Genomic DNA, 19,481 nt, shown 5'->3' with positions numbered 1-19,481 from the left:
TACGTGTTCTGTGCCACTTTGCAGGATGGGGCCGTGCTTCCAGAAGATCCATGACATGTTGTAGGCTAAATGCAAACACTCAAATGACAGGGTGAAATATGAATTTGTCCTCTCCAAATCGTATTAGGGAAATTGTGTACTTTTTAGAATTGTACTTCTCTGAAAACTCTGTATGCATTCGCTGAATTGTCGTCAAAGTAGGCTACTACTTCTACATTTTGCTTCAGGCCTGGTCTGTACTAATCCTTATTGAGGGTGTCTATATTTTGAAATAGTCTGAATGGTTGTTTGTATTTTTACATTGTTACAGAAGTAAGAATTGTTGTCAATCAAATAGCCTACTTTGTGTGGGTTTTGAAATACTTTCTGAATATTGTCCTCCGGTTACATTTTCACATATTTATAAGTATAATAGATTATACTTAGTAAATTTGACTAAATTACTCACTCAAAATGTACTACATGTTTATTGTTGTGTTGAGTGTTAATGAGTGTCTACACAATGGAAGACGATGAGTGTTATTCACATCGACATGAATGTGGTGTCATTAAAGAAGAGGTTGTGCTCTTTAAAACTAAGTTAACGAATGACAATTACAAGTTCTTTGTTTTGGAAGTCTACAGCAGCGTTCCAGAATTATATTGGGGTCTAAAGGGTTAACATGACTTGAATGAACATATGACATTACCATGGAATTATTGCATGACAATCCTAGGCGACCCATGAGTGGACCCGTGAGTTTACCAGTCAAATTGCCAGGGTTAGAGGTTCCAAGCCTGTTCTATTCATTCTCTCCCTCTATGTTTGCTGCTGATGCAGCAGCATTGTGGTCATTCAGTCAGCTGTTCATTTGAATTGAAGTTTAATTTATGGTTATGACGATTATTTTATTTTCATGACTGTCTTCATCCATAACCGTCAGTTACGCAGCTATACGGTAATTGTGCCAGCACTAAGGTCACAGCATTCACTTACCCCCTTTATTGTAGAGATGCTGATCCACTAACTAACCATTTATTGTGGAGAGAAGCTTCCGTCAGCCACTAACCGTATGCTTACTAACTACACCCATAACTGCTTACTAACTACACCCATAACTGCTTACTAACTACACCCATAACTGAACGAAGCTGCTCTCTCCCCCCGCCCATCTCCCTCTACAGATTAATTCAAGCTGTCAGTCACTTCCAATCCCAGTCTCATTCATCATCCATCCCCCTTGAATAGAATCACAGGCTTTAAAAAAAAAAATCTGACATGGGCCCTAATCTAATAGACAACAGCGAGGCAGTTAACCCACTGTTCCCCGTGTGCCGAAGATGTGGATGTCGATGAAGGCAGCCCCCAGCACCTCTGATTCAGAGGGGTTAAATACTGAAGACACTTCAGTTGAAGGCATTCAGTTGTACAACTGACTAGGTATCCCCCTTTCCAAGTTTCCATTCAGCCTTTTTATGCAAGTAAATTACATGTCAGCTAAATATATTCACGACGGGCCTGATGGAAACGGAACATTTTCGGTAAACTTTTAAAATGTTCACAAAACACGCTAGACAAGTTGGCTGATTAATTAGGGCCGATTTCAAGTGGTCATAACAAATTGGTAATCGGCCTTTTTGGACACCAATTACATTGCAATCCATGAGGAGACTGCGAGGCAGGCTGACCACCTGATACGCGAGTGCAGCAGCAGAAGGACCTGTGGCTGCAAGGAGCCAAGGTAAGTAGCTAGCTAGCATTAAAATTATCTTAACATAATCACTAGTTAACTACAAATGGTTGATGATATTACTAGGGTAACTAGCTTGTCCTGCTCATTAGCTCATTAGCGAAAAAAGCACAATCATTGCACACAAATGTACCTAACCATAAACAGCCATGTTTCTTTCATAAAATCAAGTTTTTTTTATTTTTAATTCTGATGACATGATCCAATGCTTGGCTGCAGTTCGACAAATAAAAATGAATCTGTTTTTTGTCCATAATAATCTCATGTAGGCTATATGTGCGCTCTAGCCAACAGCGCGCAGATTCTACTGTATCTGCACGCTATTGTCGAGAGTGCTAATATCAGAGTAGGCACACTCGCTACATAAAAACAAACATTTTTGGTGAGTTGAAAATGCGATGGAAACAAATTTCTCTTGTATTTTTTTGTTAGGTACAGTGGGGGGGAAACGTATTTAGTCAGCCACCAATTGTGCAAGTTCTCCTACTTAAAAAGATGAGGCCTGTGTTTTTCATCATAGGTACACTTCAACTATGACAGACAAAATGAGAAAAACGAATCCTGAAAATCACATTGTAGGATTTGTCATAGTTGAAATGTACCTATGATGAAAATTACAGGCCTCTCTCATCTTTTTAAGTGGGAGAACTTGCAATTGGTGGCTGACTAAATACTTTTTTGCCCCACTGTACATAAGAAATTAACTGCAAAAGGTATTTTTATGTGCACTATGTCATCACACACAGCCTTTTATCCTCAACAAGTCAATTTGATAGTAACATCTCTGGTGGGGAAAAGCGCATTCTACTTTTATGCATTTTTGAGAATATTTTCATGAAAATCTGTCTCCAATTGGATTGGAAACATGCATACACTCTCAAACAAACCCACACCATGGTCTGGATAGAGCTCGAATCAGGCTGTAAACTCTGGTAAGAGTCACTCACATTAAGCAGGTTTGCTACATCCACTGCGTAAGAAGAACATTAGTCTAAAATTTACTCACTTGTATATGCAATACACACTGTACCAAGCCTACATCTGGTGGAGGTTTCCCACATGGACTCCCATATTAAATCCCAGCTGCAACTCATTACAGCATCATAATGTTATCATTACGTTGGTCACATTCAGTCCAGTGTATTGCGGTAACACGGATTCTGATAAAGCCCGGTGCCCTTGGCGCGCAGCAGAACCAGCTGAGAAGGTGACCCTTGATGACCTCTGTTGTCCCTCACTCAGAGGATTCGCTCTCCATCAGACTCATTTCATAATGGTGAGAAACAGTGAGAGATGAGGAAATGAGACGAGTGGCCAGAGGGCAACAGACGCAGCTTACAACTCTGTACTCTGCGTTTGACCTAACTGTGTCTGTCGTAAAGGGCACCTGATTCCCTAGAGAGAGCCATATGGTCCCTGGTCTAAAGTAGTACATCATATAGGGAATAGGGTTGGGTGCGGTCATAGTCTATTCTGTGGAGAGGGGTGAGTGAAGTAGCCCAAGACTTTTCTAAGTAGACAGACAGTTTACTGCTTGCCTCGTCTATTTATGCATCTATGTTATTGATGAAAAACAAACATGTGGATTCACACATCTGGACAGGTCAAGAAGCGGAAAGACCTACATGGTCATTGGAAAAACACATTTTTCCCGTTGTTCTAACATGATACAGGTAAGTGCCAAAATAAAGGATACACCAACAGAAAGTCTTAATAGGGCGTTGGGGCACTACGAACCAGAACTGCTTCAATGCACCTTGGCATAGATTCTCCAGAATCTCCCACAAGTTTTTAATTGGGTTGAGATCAGTTGACAGACGGCCATGGCATATGGCTTAAATCATTTTCATGCTCATTAAACCAATCAGTGACCACTCGTGCCCAGTGGATGGGGAAATTGTCATCCCATGGGGGTATAGCCTCATTAGCCAAAACGAATGGCCTCCCCAGCATTTTTATAAAACACCTTACGCATGATGGAATTTCTATATACTTTGTATCCTCAAGTCAAATCCAATCGTATTTGTCAAGTGCACCTAATACAACAGGTAAGGTTTTTAATACAACCTTAACTCTATTTCTTGAACTGCATATTTGGTAAAGAAAATATTTACTAAATAAACTAAAGTAATAAATACAAAGAACACAATAACGAGGCTATATACAGGAGGTACCGGTACCGAGTCAATGTGCAGGGGTACAGGTTAGTCAAGGTCATTTGTACATATTAGGTGGGAAGTGCTATTGCATAGATAATAAACAGCAAGAGGCAGCAGTGGAAAATGTAAATAGTCCGTGTGGCCAGTTCAATAATTATTTAGCAGCATTTTCTCCCACTTTTATTTAACCAGGTAAGCTCGTTGAGACAAGTTCTCATTTACAACTGCGACCTGGACAAGATAAAGCATTGCAGTGCGACACAGAGTTACACATGGAATAAACAAGCGTACAGTCAATTACACAATAGAAAAAGTCTATATACAGTGTGTGCAAATGGCGTGAGGAGGTAAGGTAATAAATAGGCCATAGTAGCGAAGTAATTACAATTTAGCAAATTAACACTGGAGTAATAAATGTGCAGATAATGATGTGCAAGTAGAAATACTGGTGTGCAAAAGAGCAAAAAAGTTAAAAACAATATGGGGATTAGGTAGGTAGATTGGATGGGCTATTTACAGATGGGCTGTGTACAGCTGCAGCGATCAGTAAGCTGCTCAGATAGCTGATGTTTAAAGTCAGTGAGGGATATTTTTGCAATTTGTTCCAGTCACTGGCAGCAGAGAACTGGAAGGAAAGGCGGCCAAAGGAGGTGTTGGCTTTGGGGATGACCAGTGAGATACACCTGCTGGAGCGCGTGCTACGGTGGGTGTTATGGTGACCAGTGAGCGAAGATAAGGCGGGGCTTTACCTAGCAAAGACTTAAAGATGACCTGGAGCCAGTGGGTCTGGCGACGAATATGTCGCGAGGGCCAGCCGACGAGAGCATACAGGTTGCAATGGTGGGTAGTATATGGTGGTTTGGTGACAAAAAGGATGGCACTGTGATAGACTGCATCCAATTTGCTGAGTAGAGTGTTGGAGGCTATTTTGTAAATGACGTCGCCAAAGTCGAGGACAGTCAGTTTTGCGATGGTGTTTGGCAGCGTGAGTGGAGGCTTTGTTGCGAAATAGGATGCCAATTCTAGATTTAATTTTTGATTGGAGATGGTTAATATGAGTCTGGAAGGAGAGTTTACAGTCTAGCCAGACACTTAGAATATGTGGACAACTACAAATACCTAAGTCAGAACCGTCCAGAGTAGTGATGCTAGTCGGGCGGGCAGAGATCAGTTGAAAGGCATGCATTTAATTTTACTAGCGTTTAAGAGCAGTTGGAGGCCACAGAAGGAGAGTTGGATGGCATTGAAGCTTATTTGGAGGTTTGTTAACACAGGGTCCAAAGAAGGGCTTGAGGATAGAAGCTGTTAAGGAGCCTTTTGGACCTAGACTTGGCACTCCAGTACCGCTTGCCGTGCGGTAGCAGAGAGAACAGTCTATGACATGGGTGACTGGAGTCCCTGACAATTTTATGGGCTTTCCTGACACCACCTAGTATAAAGGTCCTGGATTGCAGTAAGCTTGGTCCCAGTGATGTACTGGGCCGTACGCACTACCCCCTGTAGCGCCTTACGGTTGGATGCCGAGCAATTGCCATACCAGGCGGTGAGGCAACCGGTCAAGATGCTTGCGACGGTGCAGCCGTAGGACCTTTTGAGGATCTGGGGATCCATACCAAATATTTTCAGTCTACTGAGGGGGAAAAGGTGTTGTCGTGTCCTCATGACTGTCTTGGTATGTTTGGACCATGGTAGTTTGTTGGACACGAAAGAGCTAGAGACACTCGACCAGCTCCACTACAACCTCGATGTGAATGAGGGCGTGTTCGGTCCTCCTTTTCTTGTATTCCACGATCAGCTCCTTTGTCTTGCTCATGTTGAGAGAGGTGTTGTTTTCCTGGTACCACTGTCAGGTCTCTGACCTACCTAGAGGTGGTCTCATCGTTGTCAGTGATCAGGCTTATTACGGACCCGTGTTAACGATCAGCGTGGCAGATGTGTTGTTACCTACCCTTACCACCTGGGGGCAGCCCATCAGGAAGTCCAGGATCCAGTTGCAGCGGGAGGTGTTTAGTCGCAGGGTCCTTAGCTTAGTGATGAGCTTTGAGGGTACTATGGTGTTGAACACTGACCTGTCGTCAATGAACAGAATTCACACATAGGGGTTCCTTTTGCCCAGGTGTGAAAGGGCAGTGTGGAGTGCAATAGAGTTTGCGTCATCGGTGGATCTGTTGGGGCCGTGTGCAAATTGGAGTGGGTCTAGAGTTTGCGGTATGATGGTGTTGATGGTGTTTATGTAAGCCATGAACAGCCTTTCAAAGCACTTCATGGCTACCGATGTGAGTGCTATGGGGCGGTAGTCATGTAGGCAGGTTACCTTCACTTTCTTGGGGACTATGGTGGTCTGTTTGAAACATGTAGGTATTACAGAATCGGTCATGGAGAGGATGAAAATGTCAGTGAAGACACTTGCCAGTTGGTCCGTGCATGCCCAGTACACGTCCTGGTAATCTGACCTGTGGCCTTGTGAATGTTGACCTGTTTAAAAAGGTCTTGCTCACATCAGCTACAGGGAGCACGATTACACAGTTGTCCGGGAACAGCTGATGCTCTCATGCCTGCTTCAGTGTTGCTTGCCTCGAAGTGAGGATAAAAGGCATTTAGGTAATTTGGTAGGCTCGCGTCACTGGGCAGCTCGCGTCTGGTTTCCCCTTTGTAGTCCGAAATTGTTTGCAAGCCCTGCCACATCCAACGAGCGTCAGAGCCGGTTCAGTAGGATTCAATCTTAGTCCTGTATTGGCGCTTTGCCTGTTTGATGCTTCATCAGAGGGGATAACAGGATTTCTTATAAGCATCCAGAGTAATGTCCCGCTCCTTGAAAGCGGCAGTTCTAGCCTTTAGCTAGAACTGGATGTTGCTGGATATGTACGAACAGTCACTGTGAGGACGACAACGTTGTTGATGCATTTATTGATGAAGTCAGTGACTGAGGTGGTATACTCCTGAATGCCAATGGATGAATCCCGAAACATGCATTTCCATTCATTTGGCAGCAACCTAGCTCCCTGTATCAAACAACAAATGCCAAGCACTAACCAGATAGCCAGTGTTGTTGCCAAAAGGGTTGTTCACGTACAGTGTAGGCAAAACCTACTTATGCCCTGAGTTTTTGCTCTCATGTCATCCTTTATACATGATGACACATGGCCATTGCTTGAAGTAGCATTTCCAACCACGTGTTTACTATAGGACAGTGAACGACTGACAGGACAGGCAGGAGAAAGTGCTAGAAAACAGCAGGTTGGACTCAAACTCACTCTCTCACTGTCTTATACCGCTAGAACACCCCATGCTTCAGTTCCCTTACCCGGTCTTTGTCATCAGCCACATCACACAGCACGTCATCCAGGTCCAGGATACCTCCGTCCCCATGCTCCAACCGGTGCACAAGTAACCAGTAGCTGGCATCCTAGGGGAAGAAGAAGAAGATTCACGTATTGTCCAGTTACTGCATAAGCAAGAGAAATGGGTCTTTTACATATCCCATTGTCTCTGGTAAACATACCCATACAACACATGGAGAGGACAGAGACGACCTGAGCGTGTGGGAGGAGGGAGAGGAGAGAAAGAAGGGAGAGATGTTTAGGGCCAATCTTGACAGGGTTGAGACGGTTTAAGAGCACAGCGACGTGAAGACAGCCCTGAGGGTAGCCACATCATATAATGTATACTGTATAGACTGACAATCTTTCACATTACTGGGAGAATGACCTGCATTACAATCTGGTTCCATTTACAAGAAATGGCCAATGCTAGGGCCATAACACAGCAGACACAGATCAACTGTCAACATGTCCACAGATTAAACAATAAGAGTGTTGGGAAACATCAAGAGAGGAGACAGAGAAATTGAGAGAAAGAGTGAGAAGAACCAAGAGGTAGGCCTACACAGAGAGACAGAGAGGAGAGAGCAGATATACAGAGAGTGATGAATATGGCTGGCTGGCACTGTAATATATTCTGCATTCTGTAACCGTGACTGATGTGTCCCCATGGTGTTAAACCCTGACAGTGAGGGACAATGGAGGAGACCTTGTGGAGCTGACGCATAGCATTAAGATCATTACGACACTGACAGACAAGTCACTCACCACATTTAGGCAGTACTGGACCCCTGCAGATACCATCTGGGCCAGTATTCATATAGAGTCTCAAAGTAGCAGTGCTGATCTAGGATCTACTGTAAGATCAGGACTGCCATTTATTAATTTTGGAGTTAAACGGCTAAACTGATCCTAGATCTTCATTCCTATTCTGGTAGCCTCACTCCTCTCTCCCCCACCCCCTCACACATCAGATCTGGGGAAAGTGTGGAAGGGAGGGGGGGGGGCACCTCTCCACTGATACCCCATTGAAGGAACGGTTTTGGTTCAATCAATCACATATTAAAGAGGACCTGTCTCAGATGGCAATAAAACAGATTTGTTCCTTAGGGCATACAACGGTAAACTGAGTGTTTGGAAATGTGTGTTTCTTATTGGACCACATCATCCCTCCATGTTTGTCTGTTTTGTTCCATTTGGTGCCTAATGAACACAACCTTGGTAACTCCAAATTAGGGTGCAGCCAGAATGACAGTCTGTCAGGGGGATAGAGGGAGTGGACTACAGGAAAAAGTGGAGAGCAGAGCACACATTTACACCAATAGATTCCTTAACATAACCAGTTAAATTGACAAACTGGACCTCCTCGGTGCATCCTTAAAGAACCAGTCCCTTAGTGGTCAAATGGTTCAGGGCAGGGTGCAAACACAGAGTGTATACAAAACAAATCACAATGGGAGAGGGAGTGACGTGGTGGGTGGCCAAGTGGCCCATTTATTTTCTAAAACACAGTGTACAAACTGGAATTGATGTTAATCTATTCTCGCGATTTTAGAGCGAGCGCGAGACCGAAAGACAGACAGGTTGATCTATGATCCACAGTAAGCAAACTGGCCCTGGGGCGAGTAGGCCACTTTGACCCCTTCTACAACACTCGTCAGCCTCCCACTTCAACACTGCAATGGTATGGCCTTTTATGGTTTGTTCAAGGCTGAAGTATTAAAAAAGGCTGAAGTATTAAAACAGGCTGAAGTATTAAAAAAAGGCTGAAGTATTAAAAAAGGCTACTATTCCCCTTTCTGTGGCCATTCAGTTGCTTACAAGAACACCTATATACACAGCTTCAGAGCAGTCATATCCTGGTTGAACCAGAGCCGTCAGTGATTTTCAGTGAATATTGGCCCATGTCTATTTTGTATTTCTAACCAGGGGGCTTGGCCTCAAGCACGTGTTCTGTGTAGTAGTCTGTTGAGGGGATACTATCTTCTTTGGTTAAACAGGGTCAGCCACATCAGAGAGCAGTGTGTAAAATGCATTCCTAGAAGCCCCAGTCCGTCCAGTAAAAACAGCCTAGTGTAAATAACACACCACATCTCCCAGTGGGTTTCTGGATCTGGAGTAAACAAGGACAGTTGTGGTGGTGTAGCATGCTGGAAACTCGGATCCTATTCATTAGTGCACACGTAGCAAATCGTTTGGCAACAAACAGTTTTGCAACGAAAAACAAGCAGGTTCAGGTTGGGCTAGTTCACTCCATGTTTGTCCGTTTTCTTCCATTTCGGCACAGCTTCTGGCCTTACTCAACCCCCCACCTTCAGACACACATTACATAAATGATCAACCCCATAGCCTTTAGTGATGGGGGGGGGGAATCAACAGTTACATATTTTGTTTTTGTTGATATATCGTGTCGTTGACAAAATCCCAATAGAATTTTTGAGCTTGTTAGCTGTACAGGCACCAAAACAGCAGTATTTTGTCCTTCATAGCTTGTTCTCCATATTCTAAATAGAGAGACAATTAGTCGCTTGAATCAAAATGCATCTTATTTCAACACACACACAGTGGGAACATCTCAGACAGGCTCCAGCTCTGTCCTCATCAACCGACTCTAGCAGCAACAGGCCTGGAGTCAGAATAGCTGCAGGAACACCCTTCTGGTCTCAAACATGTACAGAAAGTAATGTTACGCGTATAGGAGTATGTGAAGAGTTCAATGAGAAGTCTAGAACTCTGCATGCTATAGCTAAGACTGCTAATCTGATCCTGGGGTTCCCCCTGGTTCACCTAGCTTGGCTGCATGTTGCCTTTAGCCTTACTCCAAACCTGCCCAGAGCCATAGTTTTAAGGCCCTTCTCTATGAGGAAGTGTCCTAGGTTTAGAGGTCGATCGATTAAAATCGGAATGGCAGATTAATTAGGGCCGATTTCAAGTTGTCATAACAATCAGACTCCCTCTGCCTACCCAAGGACGCCAGAGGACAAAAATCAGTTAACCACCTAACTGAGGATCTCAATTTAACCTTGCGCAATACCCTAGATGCAGTTGCACCCCTAAAAACTAAAAAGAATTCTCATAAGAAACTAGCTCCCTGGTACACAGAAAATACCCGAGCTCTGAAGCAAGCTTCCAGAAAATTGGAACGGAAATGGCGCCACACCAAACTGGAAGTCTTCCGACTAGCTTGGAAGGACGGTACCGTGCAGTACCGAAGAGCCCTTACTGCTGCTCGATCATCCTATTTTTCTAACTTAATTGAGGAAAATAAGAACAATCCGAAATTCCTTTTTGATACTGTCGCAAAGCTAACTAAAAAGCAGCATTCCCCAAGAGAGGATGACTTTCACTTTAGCAGTGATAAATTCATGAACTTCTTTGAGGAAAAGATTATGATTATTAGAAAGCAAATTACGGACTCCTCTTTAAACCTGCGTATTCCTCCAAACCTCAGTTGTCCTGAGTCTGCACAACTCTGCCAGGACCTAGGATCAAGAGAGACGCTCAAGTCTTTTAGTACTATATCTCTTGACACAATGATGAAAATAATCATGGCCTCTAAACCTTCAAGCTGCATACTGGACCCTATTCCAACTAAACTACTGAAAGAGCTGCTTCCTGTGCTTGGCCCTCCTATGTTGAACATAATAAACGGCTCTCTATCCACTGGATGTGTACCAAACTCACTAAAAGTGGCAGTAATAAAGCCTCTCTTGAAAAAGCCAAACCTTGACCCAGAAAATATAAAAAACTATCGGCCTATATCAAATCTTCCATTCCTCTCAAACATTTTAGAGAAGGCTGTTGCGCAGCAACTCACTGCCTTCCTGAAGACAAACAATGTATACGAAATGCTTCAGTCTGGTTTTAGACCCCATCATAGCACTGAGACGGCACTTGTGAAGGTGGTAAATTACATTTTAATGGCATCGGACCGAGGCTCTGCATCTGTCCTCGTGCTCCTAGACCTTAGTGCTGCTTTTGATACCATCGATCACCACATTCTTTTGGAGAGATTGGAAACCCAAATTGGTCTACACGGACATGTTCTGGCCTGGTTTAGATCTTATCTGTCGGAAAGATATCAGTTTGTCTCTGTGAATGGTTTGTCCTCTGACAAATCAACTGTAAATTTCGGTGTTCCTCAAGGTTCCGTTTTAGGACCACTATTGTTTTCACTATATATTTTACCTCTTGGGGATGTTATTCGAAAACATAATGTAAACTTTCACTGCTATGCGGATGACACACAGCTGTACATTTCATTGAAACATGGTGAAGCCCCAAAATTGCCCTCGCTAGAAGCATGTGTTTCAGACATAAGGAAGTGGATGGCTGCAAACTTTCTACTATTAAACTCGGACAAAACAGAGATGCTTGTTCTAGGTCCCAAGAAACAAAGAGATCTTCTGTTGAATCTGACAATTAATCTTAATGGTTGTACAGTCGTCTCAAATAAAACTGAAGGACCTCTGCGTTACTCTGGACCCTGATCTCTCTTTTGAAGAACATATCAAGACCATTTCGAGGACAGCTTTTTTCCATCTACGTAACATTGCAAAAATCAGAAACTTTCTGTCCAAAAATGATGCAGAAAAATTAATCCATGCTTTTGTCACTTCTAGGTTAGACTACTACAATGCTCTATTTTCCGGCTACCCGGATAAAGCACTAAATAAACTTCAGTTAGTGCTAAATATGGCTGCTAGAATCCTGACTAGAACCCAAAAATTTGATCATATTACTCCAGTGCTAGCCTCTCTACACTGGCTTCCTGTCAAAGCAAGGGCTGATTTCAAGGTTTTACTGCTAACCTACAAAGCATTACATGGGCTTGCTCCTACCTATCTCTCTGATTTGGTCCTGCCGTACATACCTACACGTACGCTACGGTCACAAGACGCAGGCCTCCTAATTGTCCCTAGAATTTCTAAGCAAACAGCTGGAGGCCGGGCTTTCTCCTATAGAGCTCCATTTTTATGGAACGGTCTGCCTACCCATGTCAGAGACGCAAACTCGGTCTCAACCTTTAAGTCTTTACTGAAGACTCATCTCTTCAGTGGGTCATATGATTGAGTGTAGTCTGGCCCAGGAGTGGGAGGGTGAACGGAAAGGCTCTGGAGCAACGAACCGCCCTTGCTGTCTCTGCCTGGCCGGTTCCCCTCTTTCCACTGGGATTCTCTGCCTCTAACCCTATTACAGGGGCTGAGTCACTGGCTTACTGGGGCTCTCTCATGCCGTCCCTGGAGGGGGTGCGTCACCTGAGTGGGTTGATTCACTGTTGTGGTCATCCTGTCTGGGTTGGCGCACCCCCCTTGGGTTGTGCCGTGGCGGAGATCTTTGTGGGCTATACTCAGCCTTGTCTCAAGTTGGTGGTTGAAGATATCCCTCTAGTGGTGTGGGGGCTGTGCTTTGGCAAAGTGGGTGGGGTTATATCCTTCCTGTTTGGCCCTGTCCGGGGGTGTCCTCGGATGGGGCCACAGTGTCTCCTGACCCCTCCTGTCTCAGCCTCCAGTATTTATGCTGCAGTAGTTTGTGTGTCGGGGGGCTGGGGTCAGTTTGTTATATCTGGAGTACTTCTCCTGTCCTATTCGGTGTCCTGTGTGAATCTAAGTGTGCGTTCTCTAATTCTCTCCTTCTCTCTTTCTTTCTCTCTCTCGGAGGACCTGAGCCCTAGGACCATGCCCCAGGACCACCTGACATGATGACTCCTTGCTGTCCCCAGTCCACCTGGCCATGCTGCTGTTCCAGTTTCAACTTCCACCTGACTGTCCTGCTGCTCCAGTTTCAACTGTTCTGCCTTATTATTATTCGACCATGCTGGTCATTTATGAACATTTGAACATCTTGGCCATGTTCTGTTATAATCTCCACCCGGCACAGCCAGAAGAGGACTGGCCACCCCACATAGCCTGGTTCCTCTCTAGGTTTCTTCCTAGGTTTTGGCCTTCCCAGGGAGTTTTTCTTAGCCACCGTGCTTCTACACCTGCATTGCTTGCTGTTTGGGGTTTTAGGCTGGGTTTCTGTACAGCACTTTGAGATATCAGCTGATGTACGAAGGGCTATATAAATACATTTGATTTGATTCAATCAGTAATCAGCATTATTGGACACCGATCATGGTCGATTACATTGCACTCCATGAGGAGACTGCGTGGCAGGCTGACTACCTGTTATGCGAGTGCAGCCAGGAGCCAAGGTAAGGTGCTAGCTAGCATTAAACGTATCTTATAAACAAACACTCAACATAATCACTAGTTAACTACACATGGTTGATGATATTACTAGTTTATCTAGCTTGTCCTGCGTTGCATATAATCGATGCGGTGCCTGTTAATTTATCATTGAATCATAGCCTATTTTGCCAAACGGTTTTTAACAAGCGCATTCGTGAAAAAAGCACTGTCATTGCGCCAAAGTGTACCTAACCATAAACATCAATGCCATTCTTAAAATCAATACACAGGTATATATTTTTAAACCTGCATATTTAATTAATATTGCCTGCTAACATGAATTTATTTTAACTAGGGAAATTGTGTCACTTCTCTTGCGTTCTGTGCAACAGAGTCAGGCTATATGCAGTAGTTTGGGCAGCCTGGCTCGTTGCAAACTGTGTGAAGACCAACTTCGCCAAACGGGGGATGACTTAACAAAAGCGCATTTGCGTAAAAAGCACAATCGCTGCACGAAATGTACCTAACCATAAACATCAATGCCTTTCTCAAAATCAATACACAGAATTATGTATTATTAAACCTGCATATTTAGTTAAGAAATCCAGGTTAGCAGGCAATATTAAACTAGGGAAATTGTGTCACTTCTCTTGAGTTCATTGCACGCAGAGTCAGGGTATATGCAACAGTTTGGGCTGCCTGGCTCGTTGAGAACTAATATGCCAGAATTTTACGGAATTATGACATAACATTGAAGGTTGTGCAATGTAACAGGAATATTTGGACTTAAGGATGCCTCCCATTAGATAAAATACTGAACGGTTCCGTATTTCACTGAAAGAATAAACATTTTGTTTTCGAAATCACAGTTTCTGGATTTGACCATATTAATGACCAACGGCTAGTATTTCTGTGTGTTTTATTATATTAGAATTAAGTCGGATTTGATATTTGATAGAGCAGTCTGAGCAGTGGTAGGCAGCAGCAGGCTCATAAGCATTCATTCAAACAGCACTTTCGTGCGTTTGCCAGCAGCTCTTCGCTGTGCTTCAAAGTATTGAGCAGTTTATGACTTCAAGCCTATCAACTCTCGAGATTGGCTGGTGTAACCAATGTGAAATGGCCGGCTAGTTAGCGGGGTGCGTGCGAATAGCGTTTCAGATCGGTGACGCAACTCGCTCTGAGACCTTGAAGTAGTCGTTTCCCTTGCTCTGCAAGGGCCGCGGTGGCTTTTGTGGAGCGATGGGTAGCGAGGGTGGCTGTTGTCAGTGTGTTCTTGGTTCGAGCCCAGGTAGGGGCAAGGAGAGGGACGGAAGCTATACTGCTACACTAGCAATACTAAAGTGCCTATAAGAACATCCAATAGTCAAAGATATATGAAATACAAATGGCAGAGAGAAATAGTCCTATAAATACTATATTAACTACAACCTAAAACCTCTTACCTTGGAATATTGAAGTCTCATGTTAAAAGGAACCACCAGCTTTCATATGTTCTCATGTTCTGAGCAAGGAACTTAAACGTTAGCTTTTTTACATGGCACATATTGCACTTTTACTTTCTTCTCCAACACTGTTTGTGCATTATTTACACCAAATTGAACCTGTTTCATTATTTATTTGAGGCTAAATTGATTTTATTGATGTATTATACTAAGTTAAAATAAAAGTTTTCATTCAGTATTGTTGTAATTGTCATTATTACAAATACATTGAAATAAATAAATAAATAAAATAATAAAATAAAAATTAATTAATCGGCCGATTAATCTGCTTTTTTTGGTCCTCCAATCGGTATCGGCGTTGAAAATCATAATCGGTCGACCTCTACCTGGGATAATGCAGAGCACCATGGGTTCTGGGCACAGTCCAAACAGGCAGTGGAGGTTCTAGCTCAGTGCACAGACAGGCCACTCTGTCAATGACGTGTGCTGCATCGCCATTCACGGCTGAGCACTAAGAGCAGTATGCACAAAGACCAGTGTTGTACTGAGGGAACAGGCTGGCTGGAGGGAGGATGGACTGTGTGACAAGGCTAAGCATACCGCTTTCCCCCCGTCTCAGCATCTCTGGCTGCCTTGCTGGCTCCCAGCATTTCTGGCTGCCAGCATCTCACTCTCCCCTCTTTCACGCTCCCTTGCGCTCTTCCAGAACTTCCACATTTTGTTACAGCCTGAATTTAAAATGGATTAAATTGAGATTGTGTCACTGATCTACACACAATGACCCATGATGTCAACATGGAACTTCGTTTTTAGAAATATTAACAGTTTAATAAAAAAAGGAAAAGCTGAAATGTGTTCAGTCAATAAGTATTCAACCCTTTAGTTATGGCCTAAATAAGTTCAGGAGTAAAAATGTGCTTAACAAGTCACATAATAGGTTGCATGGGCTCACTGTGAGCAATATAGTGTTTAACATGACTTAAATTACTACCTCATATCTGTACCCCACGCATAATTATATGCAAGGTCCCTCAGTCAAGCAGTGAATTTCAAAACACAGATTTGAGGTTTTCCAATGGTTCACAAAGAAGGGCACCTATTGGTAGATGGGTAAAAAAAAAAAAAGTAGACATTGAATATCCCTTTCACCATTGTGAAGTAATTAATTTCACTTTGAATGATGTATCAATACACCCAGTCACAACAGAAGACACAGGTGTCCTTCCTAACAGTTAACAGAGAGGAAGGAAACCACTCAGGGATTTCACCATGAGGCTAATGGTGACTTTAAAATGGTTACAGTTTGATGAGTGTGATAGGAGAAAACTGCAGATGGATCTACGACATAGTTAGGGCTGGGCGATATGGCCTAAAAATCTAGATTTTTTTCACATTTATGGGCAATTCACGATACATCTCAAAATGTTTTAACGTTCTTTAAAATAATCTTTTTGCTCAATGAAAAAAAGGTCAAAACCTTGCATGTACAACTATACCTAGGCTAAATATAAGCCTTCCACAACCATAAGACCCACTAATAAATTCATTATTTTATCAAAATAGTTTAACCTGCTTTTTGCAATAATCACTGATCTGGCTTTCGAGTCTATGAAAATGCCCTTTTAGTTAAACCAGAAACATGCATAAGGCACATTCACTAATAATGACTAACTTCTGGTAGCATTATAGAACATTAACACAGGTCTCAATCTCTGAAGCACAAGCCCACGTGCTAGTGAGTAGTTGTCTAAACATTAAATATAAAGTCTAGCGAACTTGGATCTATTTGCTTGCTAACAAAGTAAAAGTGGAATTTATAAACACACCCTCCTTCCCATCTCCAACTGTTTGAAACACAGCCTGTTCACTTTTAGATGTTGAAATCAAGTGGCCTAACTGGATAAGATGCTGCTTATTCTCAGAATGACAACGAGTTGCCAATTCTTTATATAAATGTGTCGTATGCTCATTGCACATTAATAAAACAAACTAGACAGCTAGCACATAAGTCTGGCAAAAATGTTGCTAGCAGGTATGTGGTACCGCAATGCCACACTTGACAAACTGAGCATTCATTTTCCACAATCAAGTTCATTGATACTCTCATTTTAGTAGGGTCTGCTCTGTTCTACATTTTGGGAGTTGAGACATGAAAAGGGCATCGTTAGAAAGGCCGAGTTCTCCTCTATTACAGTCAAATAAATGTCTAAGAGTTTGTGTCCATATGACCGATTCGGTTGGACCAAACCTCAAATGCAAATAGCGAGTTTAAACCGCTTGTCAGAGAGGAAGAAGTTATCTTTTGTCGTTGTTGTGAGTGGCAGGGGAATGGGCTTGGTGTCTGTGTGCGAGTGGCAGGGGAATGGGCTTGGTGTCTGTGTGCGAGTGGCAGGGGAATGGGCTTGGTGTCTGTGTGCGAGTGGCAGGGGAATGGGCTTGGTGTCTGTGTGCGAGTGGCAGGGGAATGGGCTTGGTGTCTGTGTGCGAGTGGCAGGGGGGGAATGGGCTTGGTGTCTGTGTGCGAGTGGCAGGGGAATGGGCTTGGTGTCTGTGTGCAGTGGCAGGGGAATGGGCTTGGTGTCTGTGTGCGAGTGGCAGGGGAATGGGCTTGGTGTCTGTGTGCGAGTGGCAGGGGAATGGGCTTGGTGTCTGTGTGCGAGTGGCAGGGGAATGGGCTTGGTGTCTGTGTGCGAGTGGCAGGGGAATGGGCTTGGTGTCTGTGTGCGAGTGGCAGGGGAATGGGCTTGGTGTCTGTGTGCGAGTGGCAGGGGAATGGGCTTGGTGGCAGGGTCTGTGTGCGAGTGGCAGGGGAATGGGCTTGGTGTCTGTGTGCGAGTGGCAGGGGAATGGGCTTGGTGTCTGTGTGCGAGTGGCAGGGGAATGGGCTTGGTGTCTGTGTGCGAGTGGCAGGGGAATGGGCTTGGTGTCTGTGTGTGAGTGGCAGGGAATGGGCTTGGTGTCTGTGTGCGAGTGGCAGGGGAATGGGCTTGGTGTCTGTGTGCGAGTGGCAGGGGAATGGGCTTGGTGTCTGTGTGCGAGTGGCAGGGGAATGGGCTTGGTGTCTGTGTGCGAGTGGCAGGGAATGGGCTTGGTGTCTGTGTGCGAGTGGCAGGGGAATGGGCTTGGTGTCTGTGTGCGAGTGGCAGGGGAATGGGCTTGGTGTCTGTGTGCGAGTGGCAGGGGAATGGGCTTGGTGTCTGTGAGTGGCAGGGGAATGGGCTTGGTGTGGCAGGGGAATGGGCTTGGTGTCTGTGTGCGAGTGGCAGGGGAATGGGCTTGGTGTCTGTGTGCGAGTGGCAGGGGAATGGGCTTGGTGTCTGTGTGCGAGTGGCAGGGGAATGGGCTTGGTGTCTGTGTGCGAGTGGCAGGGAATGGGCTTGGTGTCTGTGTGCGAGTGGCAGGGGAATGGGCTTGGTGTCTGTGTGCGAGTGGCAGGGGAATGGGCTTGGTGTCTGTGTGCGAGTGGCAGGGGAATGGGCTTGGTGTCTGTGTGCGAGTGGCAGGGGAATGGGCTTGGTGTCTGTGTGCGAGTGGCAGGGGAATGGGCTTGGTGTCTGTGTGCGAGTGGCAGGGGAATGGGCTTGGTGTCTGTGTGCGAGTGGCAGGGGAATGGGCTTGGTGTCTGTGTGCGAGTGGCAGGGGAATGGGCTTGGTGTCTGTGTGAGTGGGAAGGTACACAGTGCACACAGCACAGAAGGAGTGAAGGAGACCAAAAAGTATTGGAATGATCATAAATACGAAAACTATATATAAAACGTTGATTCTTGCGATACAGGCATTTTGAACATTGTGTTAAAACACACATTAGAATTAAACTAATTTGATATATTACCCAGCCATATTTGATGTTACTCCACAATACTAACCTAAAATGTCAGAGTGAAAAGAAGCAAGCCTGTACAGAACACAAATATTCTAAAACATGCATCCTGTTTGCATTAAGGCACTAAAGTAAAACTGCAAAAATACTTGGCAAAGAAATTAACTTTATGTCCTGAATACAAAGCATTATGTTTGAGGCAAATCCAACATGTCAGAGTACCACTCCTCATATTTTCAAGCATGGTGGTGGTTGCATCATGTTATGGGTATGCTTGTCATCGGCAAGGACTAGGGATTTTAGGCTTAAAAGAAACGGAATAGAGCTAAGCACAGGCATAATCCTAGAGGAAAACCTGGTTCAGTCTGATTTCCAACAGACACTGAAAGACAACCTAATATGCAAGCCCAAAAATATACACTGGAGTTGCTTACCAAGATGACATTGAATGGTCTTGGGTGGCCGAGTTACAGTTGACTTAGATTTTCAAGACTATGGCAAGACTTGAAGATGGCTGTATAGCCATGATCAACAACTAACTTGAGAGGTTTAAGAATAAATATGCAAAAATTGTACAATCCAGGTGTGCAAAGCTCTTAAGAGACATACCCAGAAAGACTCTCAGCTGTAATCGCTGCCTAAGGTGATTCTAACATGTATTGACTCAGGAGTGTGAATACTTCTGTATTTCATTTTCAATACATTTGCAAACATTTCTAAAAACATGTTTTCACTTTGTCATTATGAGCTATTGTGTGTAGATGGGTAAGATTTTTTATCTTATTTAATAAATTTTGAATTCAGGCTGCAACAACAAAATGTGGAATAAGTCAA

At 44.0% G+C, this 19,481-nt stretch overlaps 1 protein-coding gene across 6 annotated transcripts in view; it reads right to left on the bottom strand.

The window, feature by feature from the left end:
• Window positions 1-19,481, bottom strand: part of LOC115103145 (partitioning defective 3 homolog) — a 254,743-nt gene that overhangs the window by 195,540 nt on the left and 39,722 nt on the right. For all 6 annotated transcript variants that reach the window (XM_029623850.2, XM_065005787.1, XM_029623854.2 and 3 more), the window contains exon 2: window positions 7,194-7,295. In XM_029623850.2, the coding sequence (XP_029479710.2) occupies window positions 7,194-7,295 (102 nt within the window). The remainder of the gene's footprint in view (window positions 1-7,193; window positions 7,296-19,481) is intronic.

This window comes from Oncorhynchus nerka, linkage group LG20 (assembly GCF_034236695.1).
Source record: "Oncorhynchus nerka isolate Pitt River linkage group LG20, Oner_Uvic_2.0, whole genome shotgun sequence".
Lineage (NCBI taxonomy): Eukaryota > Metazoa > Chordata > Actinopteri > Salmoniformes > Salmonidae > Oncorhynchus > Oncorhynchus nerka.
Note: the sequence above shows the minus strand (reverse complement) of the source record. Positions and strands in the feature narration are given on the sequence as shown.